The sequence below is a fragment of the Equus asinus genome, chromosome 6 (genome assembly GCF_041296235.1).
Source record: "Equus asinus isolate D_3611 breed Donkey chromosome 6, EquAss-T2T_v2, whole genome shotgun sequence".
NCBI classification, from domain to species: Eukaryota; Metazoa; Chordata; class Mammalia; order Perissodactyla; family Equidae; genus Equus; species Equus asinus.
Window position 1 is genome coordinate 62,797,259 of NC_091795.1, and position 18,050 is coordinate 62,815,308.

An 18,050-nucleotide genomic window follows, 5' to 3' on the forward strand; every position below is an offset into this window, starting at 1 on the left:
CTAAAAAATGCTTATGATAATATGAGCCTAAGTGGGGAAAAAACTAAGGCACACAACTATATTAGGATTACAACTACGTTTAAGACAAAGTAACATACTGCACTACACAAAATGATTCCATTTATATAAAGTTCAAAAACAGGCAAAACTAATCTGTGACGTTAGGACAGTGATACTCGTAGAGTGAGGAGGGGTAACAACTAGCAGGAAATCAAAGGGAGTTTCTGGGATGCTGGTTATGTTGTTTCTCAACTTGTGTGTTTTTACGCCAATGTGTTCACTTTGTGAAAATCCATCAAGCTGCACACTTAGGATTTGTGCTCTTATGCATATTATACTTCATTTGGAAGTTTTAAAATGTATCTAAAACAAAAGATAAAAATAAAATACACCCAAATGCTAACCATATTAAGGTAGCAAGATTAAATAACTTTTTCTTTTATTTCCTCAACTTTAAAAGTTTTCTGAAATATATGTTTAGGCTGCCTTAAACCCTTTACAGAACAAGGAAGAATAAGTGCTTCCTATGTGCCAGACCTTGTTCACAGTACTTTACACATATTAAATCACCTAATCCTCATAACACTATGAAGTAGGTGTGTCATTACTGTCATCTTAAAAGTGAAGAAACTGCAACACAGAGGTTGAGTAACTGGCCCCAAGATAACACAGCTAATGAGTGCTAGAGTCATAATTTGAACCAAGGTATGCTGGCTCCCAAGTTGATGCTCCAAAACAATATCCATACCATCTAATAAAATTTTACTTTATGGGCCAGCCCCAGTGGCCTAGTGGTTAAGTTTGGCACATTCTGCTTTGGCAGCCTGGGTTTGGCTCCTGGGCGCAGACCTACACTGTTCTGTCAGCAGCCATGCTGTGCTGGTGGCCCACATACTAAAAAATAGAGGAAGACTGGCACTGATGTTAGCTCAGGGCTAGTCTTCCTCAGCAAAATAAATAAATAAATAAATAACTTTCTATAGTGAAAAAAACATTATTAAGAAAATAAATCACTTAATCTAAATCATTACTACTCTCTTACTATGTACCTCTCTGTGCACTTAGATGCTTAAAATACAGGTGCAAAACTGCATATTACAGTGGTATAGCAGCCAGCCCTGTGGCCTAGTGGTTAAGTTTGGCACGCTCCGCTTCAGGGGCCCATGTTTGGTTCCCAGGTGCAGACCTACACCACTCATCTGTCAGTGGCCATGCTGTGGCGGCAACCCACCTACAAAACAGAGGAAGACTGGCACAGATGTTAGCTTAGGGTGAATCTTCCTCAGGAAAAACAAACAAACAAACATTAAGTGGTATAATCATATGGAATAACTGCAAGTCACCCACAGCTTATAGAAGTGTAGGCTAGTAATATACCTCTCTTCTATTCTGTTCTTGTCCATGAGCGGCTGCTTAATCCACTGGTTAACCAGTCTTTGTCCTTGAGGGGTTTTGCACTTATTCAGCAATGCAGCCAGAGACTGGGAGCCAGTGGTATCTTCAACAGAACCCTAGTAAACAAAACATAAAATAGAAAGAATGGCACGCTCATTAGTGAAAACCTTACTATGCCATGAAAGATAATTAAATAATTTTGGGAACAAGAACACTTAATACTCTTCAAATATTAAATGAGAAATTTGCACAAAAGTTCCTCTTCCTATTGGCACAGATGTTAGCTCAGCAACCATCTTCTTCAAACAAACAGAAGAAGACTGACAACAGATGTTAGCTCAGGGCCAATCTTCCTCACACACAAAAAAGTTCCTCTTCCTAAAATCAAACTTTCAACCTGTTAATCTGTGTTTTCTGCTGTAATTTTTCCCCAAACCAAAATCACTTCATAATTACTACAGTTTTAGAGATAAAACTTAAAATGTAATTTTAAAAAACCGCTGTAACACTCACTTTGGCAGCACATATAATTGAAATGATACAGAGATTAGCATGGCCTCTGTGCAAGGATAACACACAAATTCGTGAAGTGTTCCATATTTTTGTTTTTGAAAATAACTTAGTATTAAAAATTACCAGTTAGAAAAGAAACGCCGCTGTTAAGATACAAAATTATTCATAGGCCAAGACAAATACTATTTATACAGCTTGCAACTAGAAAAACTTAGTAATTCAAAACTATTTATCTATTCTAAGTATAACAATATTTCAAAATACTTAAGCTCTTTAATGAGATTCTTCAGTACATATCAAAGGAAACATTTTTTAACCATTCACTATTATTAATCCATGTATTTTTTTTTTTTTTTTTTTTACCTGGAAAAGGTTAAGGGCTCTGACTGCTGCAATATCCAATTTCATGTACTGGCTGAAGTCAAAAGTAGTCAGTTCAAACTGACCGAAGTTTGAGTCATCTGATAAGAGTTCTAAAAACTTGATTACTGCAGACAACGATGAAACAGCAACCTAAGATTAAGAAGTTACAACAGAAGATTGTTATCACTACAATTCTAACAAACAAATGGCAAAATGAAAATAAAGTCTGAACAGTATCCTTTTTCTTGGTGTTCCTTCCCAATCCAAACGAAGAAATCAGACAAAGTTTAAAGAAATCTCTTCAGGGCCGGCCCCGCGGCTGAGTGGTTAAATTTGCACACTCCGCTTTGGTGGCCCAGGGTTTTGCAGATTCAGATCCTGGGCGCAGACCTAGCACTGCTCATCAAGCCATGCTGAGGTGGCATCCCACAAGCCACAACTAAAAGGACTCACAACTAAAAATATACAACTATGTACTGGGGGCTTTGGGGAGAAGAAAGAAAAATAAAATCTTAAAATAAATAAACCAATCTCTTCAGATTAGAAAATGACTTTCAGAAAGTGAAAATTTACTCTACAAGCAGCACTATTCACAATAGCCAAAAGTGGAAATTACTAAAATGCCCACCAAAAGAAAAATGGAGAAAATCTGGCACGCTCATGCTATGGAATACTACACAACAATAGATATAAGCATAGATAATCCACAATGACACGCAACAATATGGATAAATCTCACAAACATAACACTAAACAAAAGAAAACAGACAGAAAAGAGCATAAACTATATAATTCTATGTACCTAAACTACAAAAATAAGCCAAACTAATCAACACCATCAGAGGTAAGAACCAGGGTTAACGTTGGTGGAGTAATGACTGGAAGGAAGCATAAATAGTATCTTTAAGGTCCTAGTACTATTCTGTTTCAGGGATGCTGGTATTTACAATTTATGAAAATTCAGTTATACACTTATGATATATGCACTTTTCTATATGTATATTTAAATAATAATAAGTTTAAACAACTGCCTATATTTTCACTGTAACATAAAACAAGAAGTTCAGGACATTAAACTGATAAGCCAATGACAAATTCCACTTATTAAAATATACTTGATACTAGATTCATTGTGAATGTACATATTTTTCCTAATTGATAACACAGCCATCTATCTGCCCTTGCAAACTCTAACAAATGAGTAAGGCTGTCACAAGAATTTCCTGCTATGTCACCATGAGGCACAAAAAAACACACTTTTGGAGCTGGCCCCATGGCCAAGTGGTTAAGTTCACACACTCTGCTTTGGAGGCCCAGGGTTTCACTGGTTCGGATCCTGGGTGTGGACCTAGCACCGCTCGTCGGGCCATGCTGAGGCGGCGTCTCACATGCCACAACTAGAAGGACCCACTACTAAAATATACAACTATGTACTCGCGGGCTTTGGGGAGAAGAAGGAAAAACAAAAAACAAAATCTTTAAAAAAAAAAAATCCACACTTTTTCAGTAGTCCTAAAGGCAGCTTCTATTTTCAACAGAGAGAAATCTCTCTAATACAGGGATTATTGCTCATACATATTGGCTTTTGATTATGTCACACACAAAAAAGTAAAACATAAACTTAGTTTATAAGGACCAAATTATTACATGATAAGCAATCAATGCAAAATCATGACAGTCACAATAGTTTCAGTTCATTCTAGCTTAAAATCTACTTTGAAAATTATAAGTTAAAAAGTTTGTTCTGGGCCGGCCCCATGGTTGAGTTCACATACTCCGCTTTGCAGCCTGGGGTTTTGTAGATTTGAATTCTGGGCATGGACATGGCACCGCCTATCAGGCCACGCTGAGAGGAAGTCCCACATGCCACAACTGGAAGGACCCACAACTAAAATATACAACTATGTACTAGGGGGATTTGGGGAGAAAAAGCAGAAAAAAAAAAGAAATTAAAAAAAAGTTTGCTCTGTCTTAAATACGCAATAGAATTTTTCAATTCACTTAGCAGTGATCCACAAATATCCTATAGTTTCCAATCTTTTACCATAAAAATACATCTCTCAAGTATATCCACCTTGAAGATAAACTTCAACCACTGAAAATCCCATAAAAAGTTATACTGTTCGCTTATTCATTTCTACCACTGGCCATACCAAACCAGTGTCAATTTTTGAGCCAAACTGTTTAAACGTAACATTTATTATGCAATTATTATGTGCTATATACACTTTCATCCCTTTACTTCCCAAGCTCAACAATCCCTTAAGACCGGTATTTTTAACCTTATTTAACATACAACGAAAGTGCCTCAGAAAGGTGAATAATTTATTAAAGACCCCACATCCTACACAGCCTGTACATTATAAAGCTTTGGTAGGCCTTTTTTTCCGCTACAACCACTAAGCTGTCTCACCTATTTAAGTGACAGTAATCAGGCTCTTTCATGTGAAACCAATAAAACTCTCCTCCACCCCAGGAATATATGCTGTGAAATTATATCTAAGGTTATGTTTAAATTTTTCTAGTCATTCCTTGAGAGTTTTTCCACAAGCTTCAGCATAGATAAAACAAGCTTAATTTCAGTGGCCCACAATTTAGGCTTTGATATACATATAACAGAAGTAGCCTTCTAGAAAGTCACTACTATAATCTAAGAATAAATTCACATTTGTAATCCACATACCTGATTCTCCATTTCTGGCAAAACAGCGCTATTCATCTGTTCTCCCTTTTTGCCTTTCAACAACCGGTTGAGGTCCTGATAAATATCTTTTGTGTTAAAGTCAGTTCTTTTTCTTTCTGTGATCAGAATTCCTCCTCTCTGAATAACCTATTTTACAAGAAATACTTTAAATTACTATGAGAAAAGGAAAACTATCATTGATAAATATAAAATGACAACTTAAATTATTAACCCACATTAAATTTTTACACAATGTGCAAGACATTGGTAACATATATGTATTAACAGGTATTTTTAAAATCTATAAACTAAATTCTCATGGAAATTTAAAATTATGTTCACATAAAGCTTTCAAAAAATAGTCCCAATAGTAAAAACTCTGAACAGAATAATTCTTGTGGAATGCCCATCATAGATTTCGTATCTCTCAAGCAGTTCTTATGGTATTTGAGGCCCACAGAAAGAAAAGAATCCTTGGGAATACACCATCCCTTAAACATCTAAATCATAAACCATATACTTACACAAACGGCATAATCAGAATTTTGTTAAATCAATCAGTAAAATAAGAGGTTAAAGTTCCACTCAAACTATCACCAACTAATCCTGAAGAACTATATCTTATTTATTTGATAAATCCATGCTAAGCAGGTTTTTGATGGCTCTAAAGCACCCCTCCCCCCAACTGTGAAAGCCTTCCTTTTATCCACTGTGATCCCTTTAAGATGGCACACACTGTCACTCTTTTGGGGGGGGGGGGGTGGGAGAGGATCTGAGGGAGAACAAGTCTTAAATGAGAAACAGCTTGTTCTGAAGTCCTATTAAAGATACAAAGTTTCTGTCAAAGATAAACATCAAGAGATTCCTCAAAACAAAACATTATAATTAGATACAAAAAATTCTGACTTCTATTTTTTTCCTTAAATAAAACAGTATCCTGTTAATTGGAGCCTCTGCTAGGCTTGGACTCTCCTCTATCACTAGACTTGCTTCCCTTACCTGCCTCAGTTTTCCCATGTCTCCAGCAGTCTCTCCTCCGGGTAAAACACATTCCTTTGGTCCAATCTGAATCAGGAGAGCCTCCAGATTGGAGAACTGATCATTATCCGGGAACTCACACAGTCCCAGCTTCCTCTGTATGGAGTCAACATACCCAACTCCAACCTGTCTTTGGCCATCAACTGTAGACATTTTAATACCCACAACACCAATGGAAGCTGACATATCATTGTTACCAAAAAGAATGTCTTCAAACTGAGAAAGATTACCTGGAGAAGCCTACGCAAAAATAAAAAAAAATTTTAAGAAACTGTTGAACACACTTTAACATTTTACTAGCAAACAAAAATTACCCAAACTTGTTGATTCTTATTAACAAAATATTTTTCTTACAAAAAAAAATTGCTTATAACCATGTACTCCAATTATTATTACCACATTTTCTATAAAGTATCCTCCCTACTTTTCCAATTATTTTCAAAACACTTGGACATGTCTAAAAATAATTGTATCAAAAGTGATTTTCAGTTTGAAATTTGGTTGCTGGGTTTATACACACACAAACATTAAGGTACCCAAAGTGATAATCCTGTCAATGGCATGTTTTAATTTCTACCTTCTGACAAACTACCTATTGGTTGCACCTATCAGTATTATCACTGAGTAGCTATACCACGTAAGAGAGCAGTATTATTAGCTTAAAAATTGACCTTGGGGGCCAGCCTGGTGGTGCAGCGGTTAAGTTCCCATGTTCCATTTTGAGTTCGCTGGTTCAGATCCCGGGTGAAGACCTATGTACCGCTTGTCAAGCCATGCTGTGGCAAGCGTCCCATATATAAAGTAGAGGAAGATGGGCACGGATGTTAGCTCAGGGCCAGTCTTCCTCAGCAAAAAAAAAAGAGGATTGGCAGCAGTTGTTAGCTCAGGGCTAATCTTCCTCCCCCCGCCCCCCCAAAAAAGTGGACCTTGGAAAGTCACCTCTCTATATCAATATATTTAACTGTAAAATGCAGAGATTGTTCTAGATGAGTGATTTCCAAATAAAGGGTCCTTGACCTATTTTCACTACTTCAAAAAGATTAGAAATCTCTCTTTAAGACTGCACAAGCTAACTAAAGGGTCAACTTTCTTTGCTTTTGTCTGAACCTGTGTTATGTCGTGGCTGACACTAGATACTTCAATCTCCTCAGTAGGTGATAGGATGCTGTTAACATGAGGCATTTCTGGGGCAACTGATGGACCATGGCATGAAATATGAGATAGTCACAAACAGTCCAAATAAACACAGTAACAGCCAAATTTAAGCAACCAGTAGTCATCAATAGTTCTTGAATGTTTTTAGCATCATACATGATAACCATTTATCTTTTCATAATATCGTTCTGAAAATCCTACAATCATGGATTTCTGAGTGAAATCTGGATCACAAATGAAATGGAGGGGCCAGCCCGGTGGCATAGTGGTTGAGTTTGTGTGCTCCACTTCTGCGGCCCAGGGTTCACAGGTTCGGATCCTGGATGTGGACCTAGCACCACTCGTCAAGCTACGCTGTGGTGGCAACCCACATAAAACAGAGGAAGATTGGCACAGATGTTAGCTCAGCAACAACCTTCCTCAAGCAAAAAGAGAAAGATTGGCACAGATGTTAGCTCAGGGCTAATCTTCCTCTCTCACACACACACACACACACACACAAGAAATGGAAAAACAGTGTTATCTCATTTTCAAATTAAAAAACCACTGATTCAATCACAAACGTAAACCATATTTTCACACACACACTTTGGATTTACAGTAAGTACAGGTTTATGAAGCATATCTTTAAAAAACTCTCAAAATTGAAACAGTAGCTAATAAAATTGGGATCTTGAGGGTCCTTGAAAATGATAAGACTGGTAATCTCTAAACTAGATGGTACCTAAGGTCCTTTCCTGCTCTGAACATACCACTGAGAACATGGGAAAGAAATCAATCATAGAGATCAACTGCTTCAAATATCACTAATACTTTACAACAGAAGCCATAAGCTAAAAAATGAAACGTTAAATCCATTTTAGCAGTTTTAGATCTGAACTTTTTAAAAGGTCAGGATGAAGATACCACCTTTTTAAAAATTTATTTTATCTCTTTGCTAAAGAGGATCCACCCTGCGCTAACGTCTGCTGCCAATCTTCCTCTTTTTGTACGTGAGCCACTGACAGACAAGTGGTCTAGGTCCGTGCCTGGGAACCGAACCTGGGCTACTGGAGTGGAGCACACTGAACTTAACCACTGGGACTGGCCCAAGATACCACCTTTTTAACCAGACAAAAATACACATTTGAAGATTTCTGCCCCCTGACGTAAAAGGTAGGAGTTAAAAAGAATTCATCTTGAAGGATTCTGATGTGACATAAAGGAGTGAGGTGTGATGGGCTGATAATCATGGTAATTGCTTGAACTTATGACTCCACATTTTGGTGTTGTTACTAATTGAGTTCTGTGAAGGATGAGATAAAAAAACATCACTTTGTGGTACCCTCAATTTTCTATTAAAATCTTTCAAGACATAGGCTAGAAATTCTAAGCGTAAGTCTCACTTTTCTCAGTAAAGTTAGCAATGAAAATTCCCAGGAAACTCCATAATGGAGAATGTTAGATCCTCACAGATACAATCTTCAGTAAATGTCCATATTTACAAAGGGGGTGGGAACAATATAGAATGAAAACTGAAGAATATATTCAGGGTAGCACCAACGTCAAATGTTTAAATATTGTATTAAACCTCACAGAAAAAAGTCACAGGACTTTCAAGGCAGAAAGCATCTTAAAAACCTTCTAATTTTATTGTTCATGGACAAACAGATACAGGAGGTTAGGAAATTTGCCAAGGTCACCCAGAGGGACAGAGGAGAAAAGAAATGCAATTTGCTGACTACAAGCCCAGAGCACTGTCCCCCTTACCACACATTTATTCCCTTTCAAGAATAAATCTCACCTCCCCAACAACGTTTTAGCCATTAGTTTATTCCAGTATCTACTGAGAACACACTCTGTGCGTGTATTGTGTAAGAACAAACAAAAACATGACCTTACAGATGAACAATGAAGGCAGTCACTGAATAAAACAAAATGGCACTACTATCTCCAGGAAGGCATTAGAAGCATGCACGTCAATAAGCCTTTCTAGTCACACCAAGGAATATGATCACCACTAACTCAAGTTCCAGACTTACAAAAAATTAGTCTAATGGAAAAGAAAAGCACGTACAAAGATACAAACACATTACAAATGTGTATAAACGAGATATTTGGGATACTGTAAATTTGTGTGATATTACTTCAACAACAGTAAAATCAAATCCTTGTTTAATGCTTGTATTCAACTTCATGTAAAGGTTATTTATCATTTTGGTTCAGGGATAGTGACAAACCTCAGAGTATTCATACTCATAATACAGATTTACTGCATTTCTGAATTGCTATTAAACTGTGATTTTAAAAACTACATGCTAGGGGGCCAGCACAGTGGTGCAGCGGTTAAGTTTGTGCACTCTGCCTCAGTGGCCCGGGATTTGCTGGTTTGAATCCCAGGCACAGACCTATGCATGCTGTGGCAGGCATCCCACAATAGAAGAAGATGGGCATAGATGTTAGCTCAGGGCCTATCTTCCTCAGCAAAGAGGACTGGCAGCAGATGTTAGCTCAAAGCTAATCTTCCTCAAAAATAAATAAGTAAATAAAAATAAAAACTACATGCTAAAAGAATATTAAAGTTTCTCAAAGCATTTTACTATCACAACCTGGTTAAAACATTAAAGCATACAGCAGAATTCGCTCCCATTTTTATTTTTTCTACTCTTAAAAAAAATAACTAAATTAAAAAGGAAGATAATTACCTTAAATGCCAAATACCAATCATTCTCCTTGGAGGCCTTATTTCCAGCTCTATTCTTATAAACTTCAACTCTGTATTGACGAACTAGAAGAAGATCTTTTACAAAAGACTCAAAATTCATTTTACTAAGCACAACACTCTCCAGAGTCTTTGCTCCTAAAGAAAAATATTAAAAATACATGTTACAGATTTGAGGATTTGAAAGATTTGAGGATTTGAAGTAGTAAGTGTTCAAGTACCTAACACAACACTGTCCTGCAAGCTAGTTGTTCTTTCAGTAATGCATTCATTCAACACACTGTTCATCAGGCACCTATTACATGTCCTAGGGACTCTGGTAGGTGAAGGGTATGAAACAATGAAGAGATGGCCTGGGGCTTCCGTGGAGCTCACGCATCAAAATAAAAACAGAAGAGGGGCCCCCGGTGACGCAGTGGCTAAGTTCGCATGTTCCGCTTCTCGGTGGCCCAGTGTTCGCTGGTTCAGATCCCGGGTGGGGACATTGCACTGCTTGTCAAGCCATGCTGTGGCAGGCGTCCCACATATAAAGTAGAGGAAGATGGGCTCAGATGTGAGCTTACGGCCAGCCTTCCTCAGCAAAAAGAGGAGGACTGGAGGATGTTAGCTCAGGGCTAATCTTCCTCAAAAAAAAAAAAAAAAACAAAACTGAGACGATACAAAGATAAAAGAATGAGTAGATACATATATAGCTAGCCTTACTTGTCCTTTCCTATAATTTGTTTTTCACAAGTTTGAATGAACATCATATAACTACATAGTATTTTATAGCATTAAGTTTTTTCAAAAGGTCCATAAAAATGAATTAGTCATTATTCAGTGCAAAATGTTCTAAATAACATAGCCGAAAATTCAAAGGTTCAAAAAGTTACAGCAAAAAGGAGCCTTCACTTTCACCAGTGACCCCTACACATCCAGTTCACACACCCAAGTGTTAGCAGTTTATAGAATATATTCCCAAAGAGTCTATGCACAAACAAGCAAATATAAAGCATTTTTCTCCTCTTTTACATAAATAGTTGCACACTACATACACTGTTCTGCACCTTATTTTTTTAACTTTATTATATTTTGGAGATTGTTCCATCAGTACATAATCAGCTTCTTTCTGTTTACAGTAGCAAAGAATCTCATGACCATAGACATTCTATAATTTAGGCTCTTACTGATGGACACACAGGTCGTCTCCAGTCTCCACTATTACAAGGTAGCATGAACAACCTTCGTGCTTCATTTCTAAACATGTGAGTGTATCTGTAAGATAAAGCGCTAAAACTGGATTTTATCAAAGGATATACGTGATTTTGATAAACAGTGCCAGACTATTCCCTTTAGTTCACAGTGCCAATTAACACCACCATCAGAGTATGAGCGCCTCTATTTCCCCAGCCAGTCAACACAGCTTTCAAGCTCTCGGTCTTCATCTTAGATTACTGGTTCTCAACTGGCGGCAATCTTGCTCCCCTAGAGGACATCTGTCAACGTCTGGGGACATCTGGGTTGTCACAACTGCGGGGGCAGGACAGGGGGAGTACTAATGGAATCAGTGGGTAGAGGCAGGGATGCTGTTAAACATGCACAGGATAGCCTCTCAAAACAACGAATTAGTTATTCAGTCTAAGATGTCAATAGCGCCAAGGTTGACAATCTGTCTTAGGTGGAAAATGGTATCGCAGCTTAATTGTGATTTGCAAATACCAATTTCTTTACAAAATAAATAAAATCACCCACACCATCAAATGAAACCAAAACTCAATTTTCATGTAATATAGGTAACACCAATTATTCACTTAAAGGTAATTCAGAATATACTTGTAAACGATTCTGACAACTGTGGATCTTATGAAAGATTCAACCTAAATTTAACAGGTCATGCAAAGTACAAATATCAAATACAAATAAGCATAAAGATTAATTAAATGACATAATACAGTTGTTTTGTACAGCAAAATACAGCTGATACTTTCATTATCAGTACATCAGTTATAAGTACTAGACAAGAATCCCCGCTGCCAGACACCCTAAAAACTGGCTCAGATCTTGCCTCTCTAAGGTTATTTCCTAGAACATTCCTTACTATCTAATCCAGGACTGATAAACAATACCTACAGGGACCAGGCAGGTATCAAATGAGCAAAGGAAGCCAAGGGAGCTGACAGACAACAAATGGCTTCAAAAGAGACCATACAGAATGGTGGGAAGTGCGACAAAACGAGGGAAGTACATCAGGGTAAAGAAGGAATCTGCACTCACTACCTCACAGGGAGCAGCTACTCAGCTCCAACTCACGACTGTATTGCAGGGATATTTCTGCCCAGTTTCCAACCATGTAGATTTTTCAAAACTCAAAATCTGAATTACTTCAATGAGAGCTCCCAATCTTTAAAACATAGGCAATTAATTCAAACTTTTAGCAAAACACTATTTAGGCCATCAGTTTTCAACTCAGTAAGTTCAACACTGCCACATTTTCTTACAGACTTGAATAGATTGCTGTTTCTTTAGCTTGCAGTTAGAAAGCAAGTTGCATGAGAATTATGTTTACTGCAGAATCCCATTCAGCAAGGCCTGTACTCACATTCCCAGAGGCATATGAGGGAACCAAGGACTATCCAGGCTGCAGCAGACTCATCTCCCAAGAAACACTCAACTCGGGATCAGAACCTTCGAGTGGAATGGCAGGCCCCATTTAAATTATTTCCTGTTTTTGTCTAACACATGGGGTGACCAACTCATCCCATTTTGCCCAAGACTCTCCCAGTTTTAGTAATGAAAGTCCAGCATCCCAGGATCCCTCTCGGTTCCAAGCAAACCAGAAGTAGTCACCCTATCAGCCCATCTAGCTGATTTAACATAAGCAAAATTATTCATATGCTGAAACATCATCATCAAAAGAAAGACTTGCTCAAACAAAGCAATGAACCAGAGTTTATACAAAATCAGAGAGAAATTTCTCCCAGAGACACTTATAAATGCCATAGTGACTATCATCAGCAACTTCCAATAAATACAGCGATGAGTTTCAAAAACACTGTTTCATATCATCCTTTAATTTAGAAGGCAAAAGGGTAAGTCCAACTCAGCAAAAACAATTCTAGGGAGAGGAAAAACACTGGTCTGGCATAATTCTGAAACAGCTCTTAAAACATCAATCCAGTAGGATGTGCTTGCAAAATTGCTTGGCCAGTACAGGGTTTTTAAAGCACTTGAATTTGAATGCTTATCAGAGGATGAACAAGCACTGACTGACAGATCCACAAGCCCCACCACTCCCTATTACTTAGGCCTTACTACTTTGCACATCAGTGTTATCTGCCTAGCCTTGGGGAGAGCAATCCAGAGCAACTGGTAAATCTTTTTATTGACACATTCAACAGGAACACAGGTTCACAAGTGGTGACTTCTCAACAGTGGTTGGGGTGAAGAAGCAAATAAGGTGATTCCCCTCCCCACCATGGTCTCCCCTACCTCCATTACTAATCTAAAGCTAAGCTGCCCAACCACCAAGGTTATACTCTAAAGATACTATTTCTCTCAAAGGCGTTTTTGTGACACACTGGGTGGCAGTGTATTTTAAGTCTTATTTACTGACAAGCATCTGGAGTGCAGCTACTATGTTCCTGGTGAAGAGCTTGGTAATATGCTTTAAGTCTGATTAGCTGGGAAGGAAGATTGACCTGCTGGTGCAAAATACAGGGATCTGAATACAAAGTGTGGGGACCTGGAATTGGCCACCCCAAGATATGTCTCTTTGGCATCAGGATTATTTGAGGCTCATTGCTTTTGATAAACTGGGACAGGGAAGGAGGCTCTGAGGAATGGAACTTGCCCTTTGTTAGGACACGTTTACATTTGTAAGGTAAATCTCTATCTGTAAAAGGTGCCTCCCTCTCTGTACCAGGAAGAAGAAAGGAGATGACCTTCACTCTAGAAATTCTTAATCAATACCAAAGGCAAGGACTTAAATCTGCATTTTATTGTGCTTCTCTGGTAACCTCCTGGAACTGACTTCCCTCCCCCTCCCATCGTTGGTATTTCTTTAAGGATTAAGCATCTTTCCTTAGGCTAGGAACTGATTGCTCAGATGATAGACTTGCCTCCTGCTACGCCCACTGAGATAGCAGACCACTACCTTGCTGTGTCCATCAAGCCCTGTGCTGACAGGGCAATCTTGTGACTCTTGTGGGAGGGACATTTCAACCACATGTGAAACACCCCGTTTGGGGGTATATAACCACTCTGTGCACCCCACTTCTTCGGTACCCTTTCTTCCTTCGGGAAGAAAGGCCCCGGGCCCTGGTTCCTCATAAAGCTTTGTTTAATTTTCTCTTGCTATTCTGTCTCATGTGAATTTAATTCGTTCTCTGGCCAGACGAACCCCATTTGGGAAGAGGAAATGTCTTCCTCCCCTACAAAAGCCACCCAGCCTCCACCTGGGGTATAGCAGAAGGAATAACCTCAGGCTGGTACAAGACTCTTCACTTCAAGAAGAATCTGGAGCCCCCATCCTCATTAAGCTGACAATTATCACGTGTATGCTACATGTGGGCATTGTGCCAGGTGCTGGGGTTTACAGGCTAGAGTAGAATAAATGTCATAGCCAGGTTAGGCAGAAGGTCCCAGGGCAGGGAAGACCTAAGAGGGGCAGCTAACTAGGTAGCCTTAACATGCGAGTTAAGACAGGCTTCTAGGAGGAAAGGCCCTCTAAGCTGAGTTCTGACAGCAAAAGGTAACTTTCTTTTTCGGTGACGCAGATTGCTTATTTATTAACTGGAGCTAGGTACTAACCCACCTCATAGGGCTTTATTAACAATAATGTATCACCAGATGTTGGAGATAGAAAAAAGTAAGCCAAAAGGATGTAAATAAGTCTAAAAGCCAACAGAATGAAGCAGACAGAGGAGAGGAAACGATCAACAACAGAAAGCAGTCTCTGAGAAGATAGCATGGGATCCAGGCCACAGTGAAAGGTTCACCTCTTCACTGGCACAACAGGAAAGGAAAAGAACGAGTAGACAAAATTAAAAGTATAGGTTCAAGAAATAGCGGCCGGCCCAGTGGCGCAGCGGTTAAGTGCACATGTTCCGCTTCGGGGTCCCAGGGTTCGCCAGTACGGATCCCAGGTGCGGACATGGCACTGCTTGGCAAGCCATGCTGTGGCAGGTGTCCCACATAAAAAGTAGAGGAAGATGGGCATGGATGTTAGCTCAGGGCCACTCTTCCTCAGCAAAAAAAGGAGGATTGGCAGCAGTTAGCTCAGGGCTAATCTTCCTCAAAAAAAGAAGAAAGAAAGAACCCAATGTCCATCAACTGACAAATGGATGAACAAAATGTTATATCCCTACAATGGAATATTATTTGGCAATAAAAAGAAATGAGGTACTGACAACACAGGTGAACCCTGAAAATACTGTTAAGTGAAACAAGCCAGTCACAAAAGACCACATATTGTACGATTCCATTTATATGAAATGTCCAAAATAGGCAAAGCTAGAGATAGAAAGCAGATTAGTGGTTGCCAAGGGTTCGGAGGATTGGGAGGAAAGAGGAAATGACTGCTAATGGGTACACGGTTTCTTTTGGGGACGATGAAAATGTTTTAAAATTTACTTTGGTGACGGTTGCTTAATTCTGTGACTATTTTAAAAAACCACTGAATTGTATACCTTAATTGTGTCATATGTGAACAATATCTCAATAAACCTGTTATATTAAAAAAAGAATTACAGGTTTGAGGGCAGGAAATTGAGCGAGTTCTCTTCCAGTGATTTCTATTTTATATAGTCAGAGGCAAGATTGACTGCTGAAGAATGTGGGGGAAGGTGACAGGGTCCAAGATTCGTCAAAAGCGGGAGTACAAGGCACCCTCATGAGGTATTCATAGTTCCTCCAGTCTGGATGTGACTTACCAGCCTGGGGTCATTTCTGCAATAAGCAATGCTGCCTAGAAAAATGGCTGGCCTCCTTAACCTTACCAGGTTTCCAGGGGGAACTGAGCGGCAAAGAAAAAGGTTGTGATAACCCTTTACCCACAGGGCATAATATTAAAATGAGGGAAAATTCATCCCAAGAAACAAGTATTGGCAGCCTTACATCAACACACATTAAAAAAAAAAAAAAATCCTTAGTTACATTTCACCTTGGAAAGTGAAAACTGCAAGACATCAGCTTTTGGGATCAAGGTACATTTCTGGTTTTGAGTCTCTCCCCTTTTCAGTTATTTCAGCTAATTTTTAGTAACAAATTACCCACCTTTTTTATAACTCTTATTATCCTACCCAAATACATATTCGGACCATTTTTTATCTGAAATGCGCGTTTGGCATAAATCTTTAACGTAAGAAATAGATCCTTAGGAATAACTCACATTTACTTGCTAATCTCTCTGAATTTTAACCACATTCTCAAGATGATTAAGATGAGGTTAACTGTCTAGGTTACTCTAATTCTCAAAAATGTCCCCATAAATACCCACATTTTAACCTTCTCGGGCAAGAAAACGAAAAATTTTGTTTTTTTAAGTCTACTCTCCAATATAAAAGACTCCTGGATGTTCACACTAAATTTCCCTTCTAATGAACGGATGTAATGCTTAGCATCCATTATTCCTTTAACAATCTAAATTAAACAGAAAAATTAAAGTATCAGAATTATTAACAGGTGCTTAGAAAAATTAGTGATCCAATTTACATAAACATACAAGTTACGTTTAGAACTTTTTACTTCATTTTAAATGCTTAAACTATTGTAACGTGCATAATACAAAGATAAGAGAGCTAAGTGTGCTACCCTTAAATAACCAGTCATATAATCTGGAAAGCAACTCGGATCATCATTAACTATGAAGCCACTCATAACTATCCATGGCTGGTCTTAACTGGTCCCCAATACCTCCACTCTTGGCCCCTGGTAACCCATCCTCCACACTACAGCCAAAATGATCCAACATACCACTCCACCTTTACTTGAAGCCTTTGGACCTCTCACTGCCTACAGCATAAAATTCCAACATCTCAGCACAACACAAAAAGCCTTTCATCCTCTGACCCCACCCACCCGGGCCACTCTCCTCACTCACCATTTTCTGCTCGAGCAATATCAATCTACCTCTTTTCAGGCCTTCTCCCCAGTAAACTCCTAATCCTTCAAAACTCAAGTGGAATTCAGCCTCTCATGTAATGCCTCTTGGGTCTTCGGTAATTCTGCTTCTGCCTCTTCAACAACCTGTTATGGGGCACATGCCATAGATTTCCACCTATAATTGTAATTATTACTGCCTTGCTCTCCAGAGTGAGCTCTGAAAAGGCAGGAGTACTGCCTTTTCATCTATGTTCTCCCAGTGTCTATAACCCTGCCTGACACGGCTGTACTCAAATGTCCACCTAAAGAAGGAAACATCTCGTCAGTACCATCCCATCTGCGTGTGGCAGAGGCAGAACCAGAACCCACAACTCCTCACTCCCCGTAGAATGCTCCTTCCGTTATCACAACAGAGCCAGGGACGAAAGAGAGCAACATAAAACATCTCGAATATCTAGCTCACATACAGTGAGCAGTTTATAGCTTCCCAGGAGATGATGCTGGAGAGATGGAGCCGGGTTATGGAGGGCACTGAATGCCGAGCTGAGACACAGACAGACCCGACTAGCCCAAGGTCACACAGCTATTAAGTGGAGGAACCGCAACGTGAAGCCAGGCAATCTGGCTCCAGAGTCCGAGGTCCTGACCACTTGGCAACACTGACTATAAATAGTGGTCCATTACAGGTCTCTGCGCTGAAACAGTGCTATCAATGGAGCGGGGCAAAATCAGAATGGTGACATAAAATGGTCTCCCCAACCCCCTTCTATGATAAATCGCACTCCTGGGCTGGCGTCTGCGATGCGAGGCACGGGGCCACGGCGGGGCCGAGGAGCACAGCCTCACGCGACTGCTGGCAAATTAAACAGAACAGACTATTAAAACGCCTGGCACGTAGTGAGCGCTCCCGACATGTTCGTGATGAGTTCCGATCTGGGGCAGCTGCAGAAGCACAGACTCGGGGCGGGAGGGGGGGACGGCGGCGCCCCCCCTGGCCAGCCCGGGGCCGGAGAGAGCCCGACGCCCACGAGACTTCAGCAACGTCCCCGCCCCCGTGCCTCCTCGCCCGAGAGCCCGCTGACCGCCCCCTCCCGAGAGGAGCCCGCGCCGTGCCCGCCCTCA

At 39.6% G+C, this 18,050-nt stretch overlaps 1 protein-coding gene and 1 non-coding gene across 2 annotated transcripts in view; one reads left to right on the forward strand and one right to left on the reverse strand.

Annotated features, from left to right (window-relative positions):
• Nucleotides 1–18,050, reverse strand: part of MSH2 (mutS homolog 2) — a 74,670-nt gene that overhangs the window by 56,305 nt on the left and 315 nt on the right. Inside the window, exons 2-6 of the mRNA XM_014833066.3 lie at nt 9,832–9,986; nt 5,954–6,232; nt 4,955–5,101; nt 2,272–2,421; nt 1,378–1,511 (exon numbers count right to left, since the gene is read on the reverse strand). Of these exons, the coding sequence (XP_014688552.3) occupies nt 1,378–1,511; nt 2,272–2,421; nt 4,955–5,101; nt 5,954–6,232; nt 9,832–9,986 (865 nt within the window). The remainder of the gene's footprint in view (nt 1–1,377; nt 1,512–2,271; nt 2,422–4,954; nt 5,102–5,953; nt 6,233–9,831; nt 9,987–18,050) is intronic.
• Nucleotides 1,895–1,999, forward strand: LOC123286772 (U6 spliceosomal RNA). Its single transcript, XR_006529575.1, has one exon. It is a non-coding gene; the product is annotated as a U6 spliceosomal RNA (small nuclear RNA).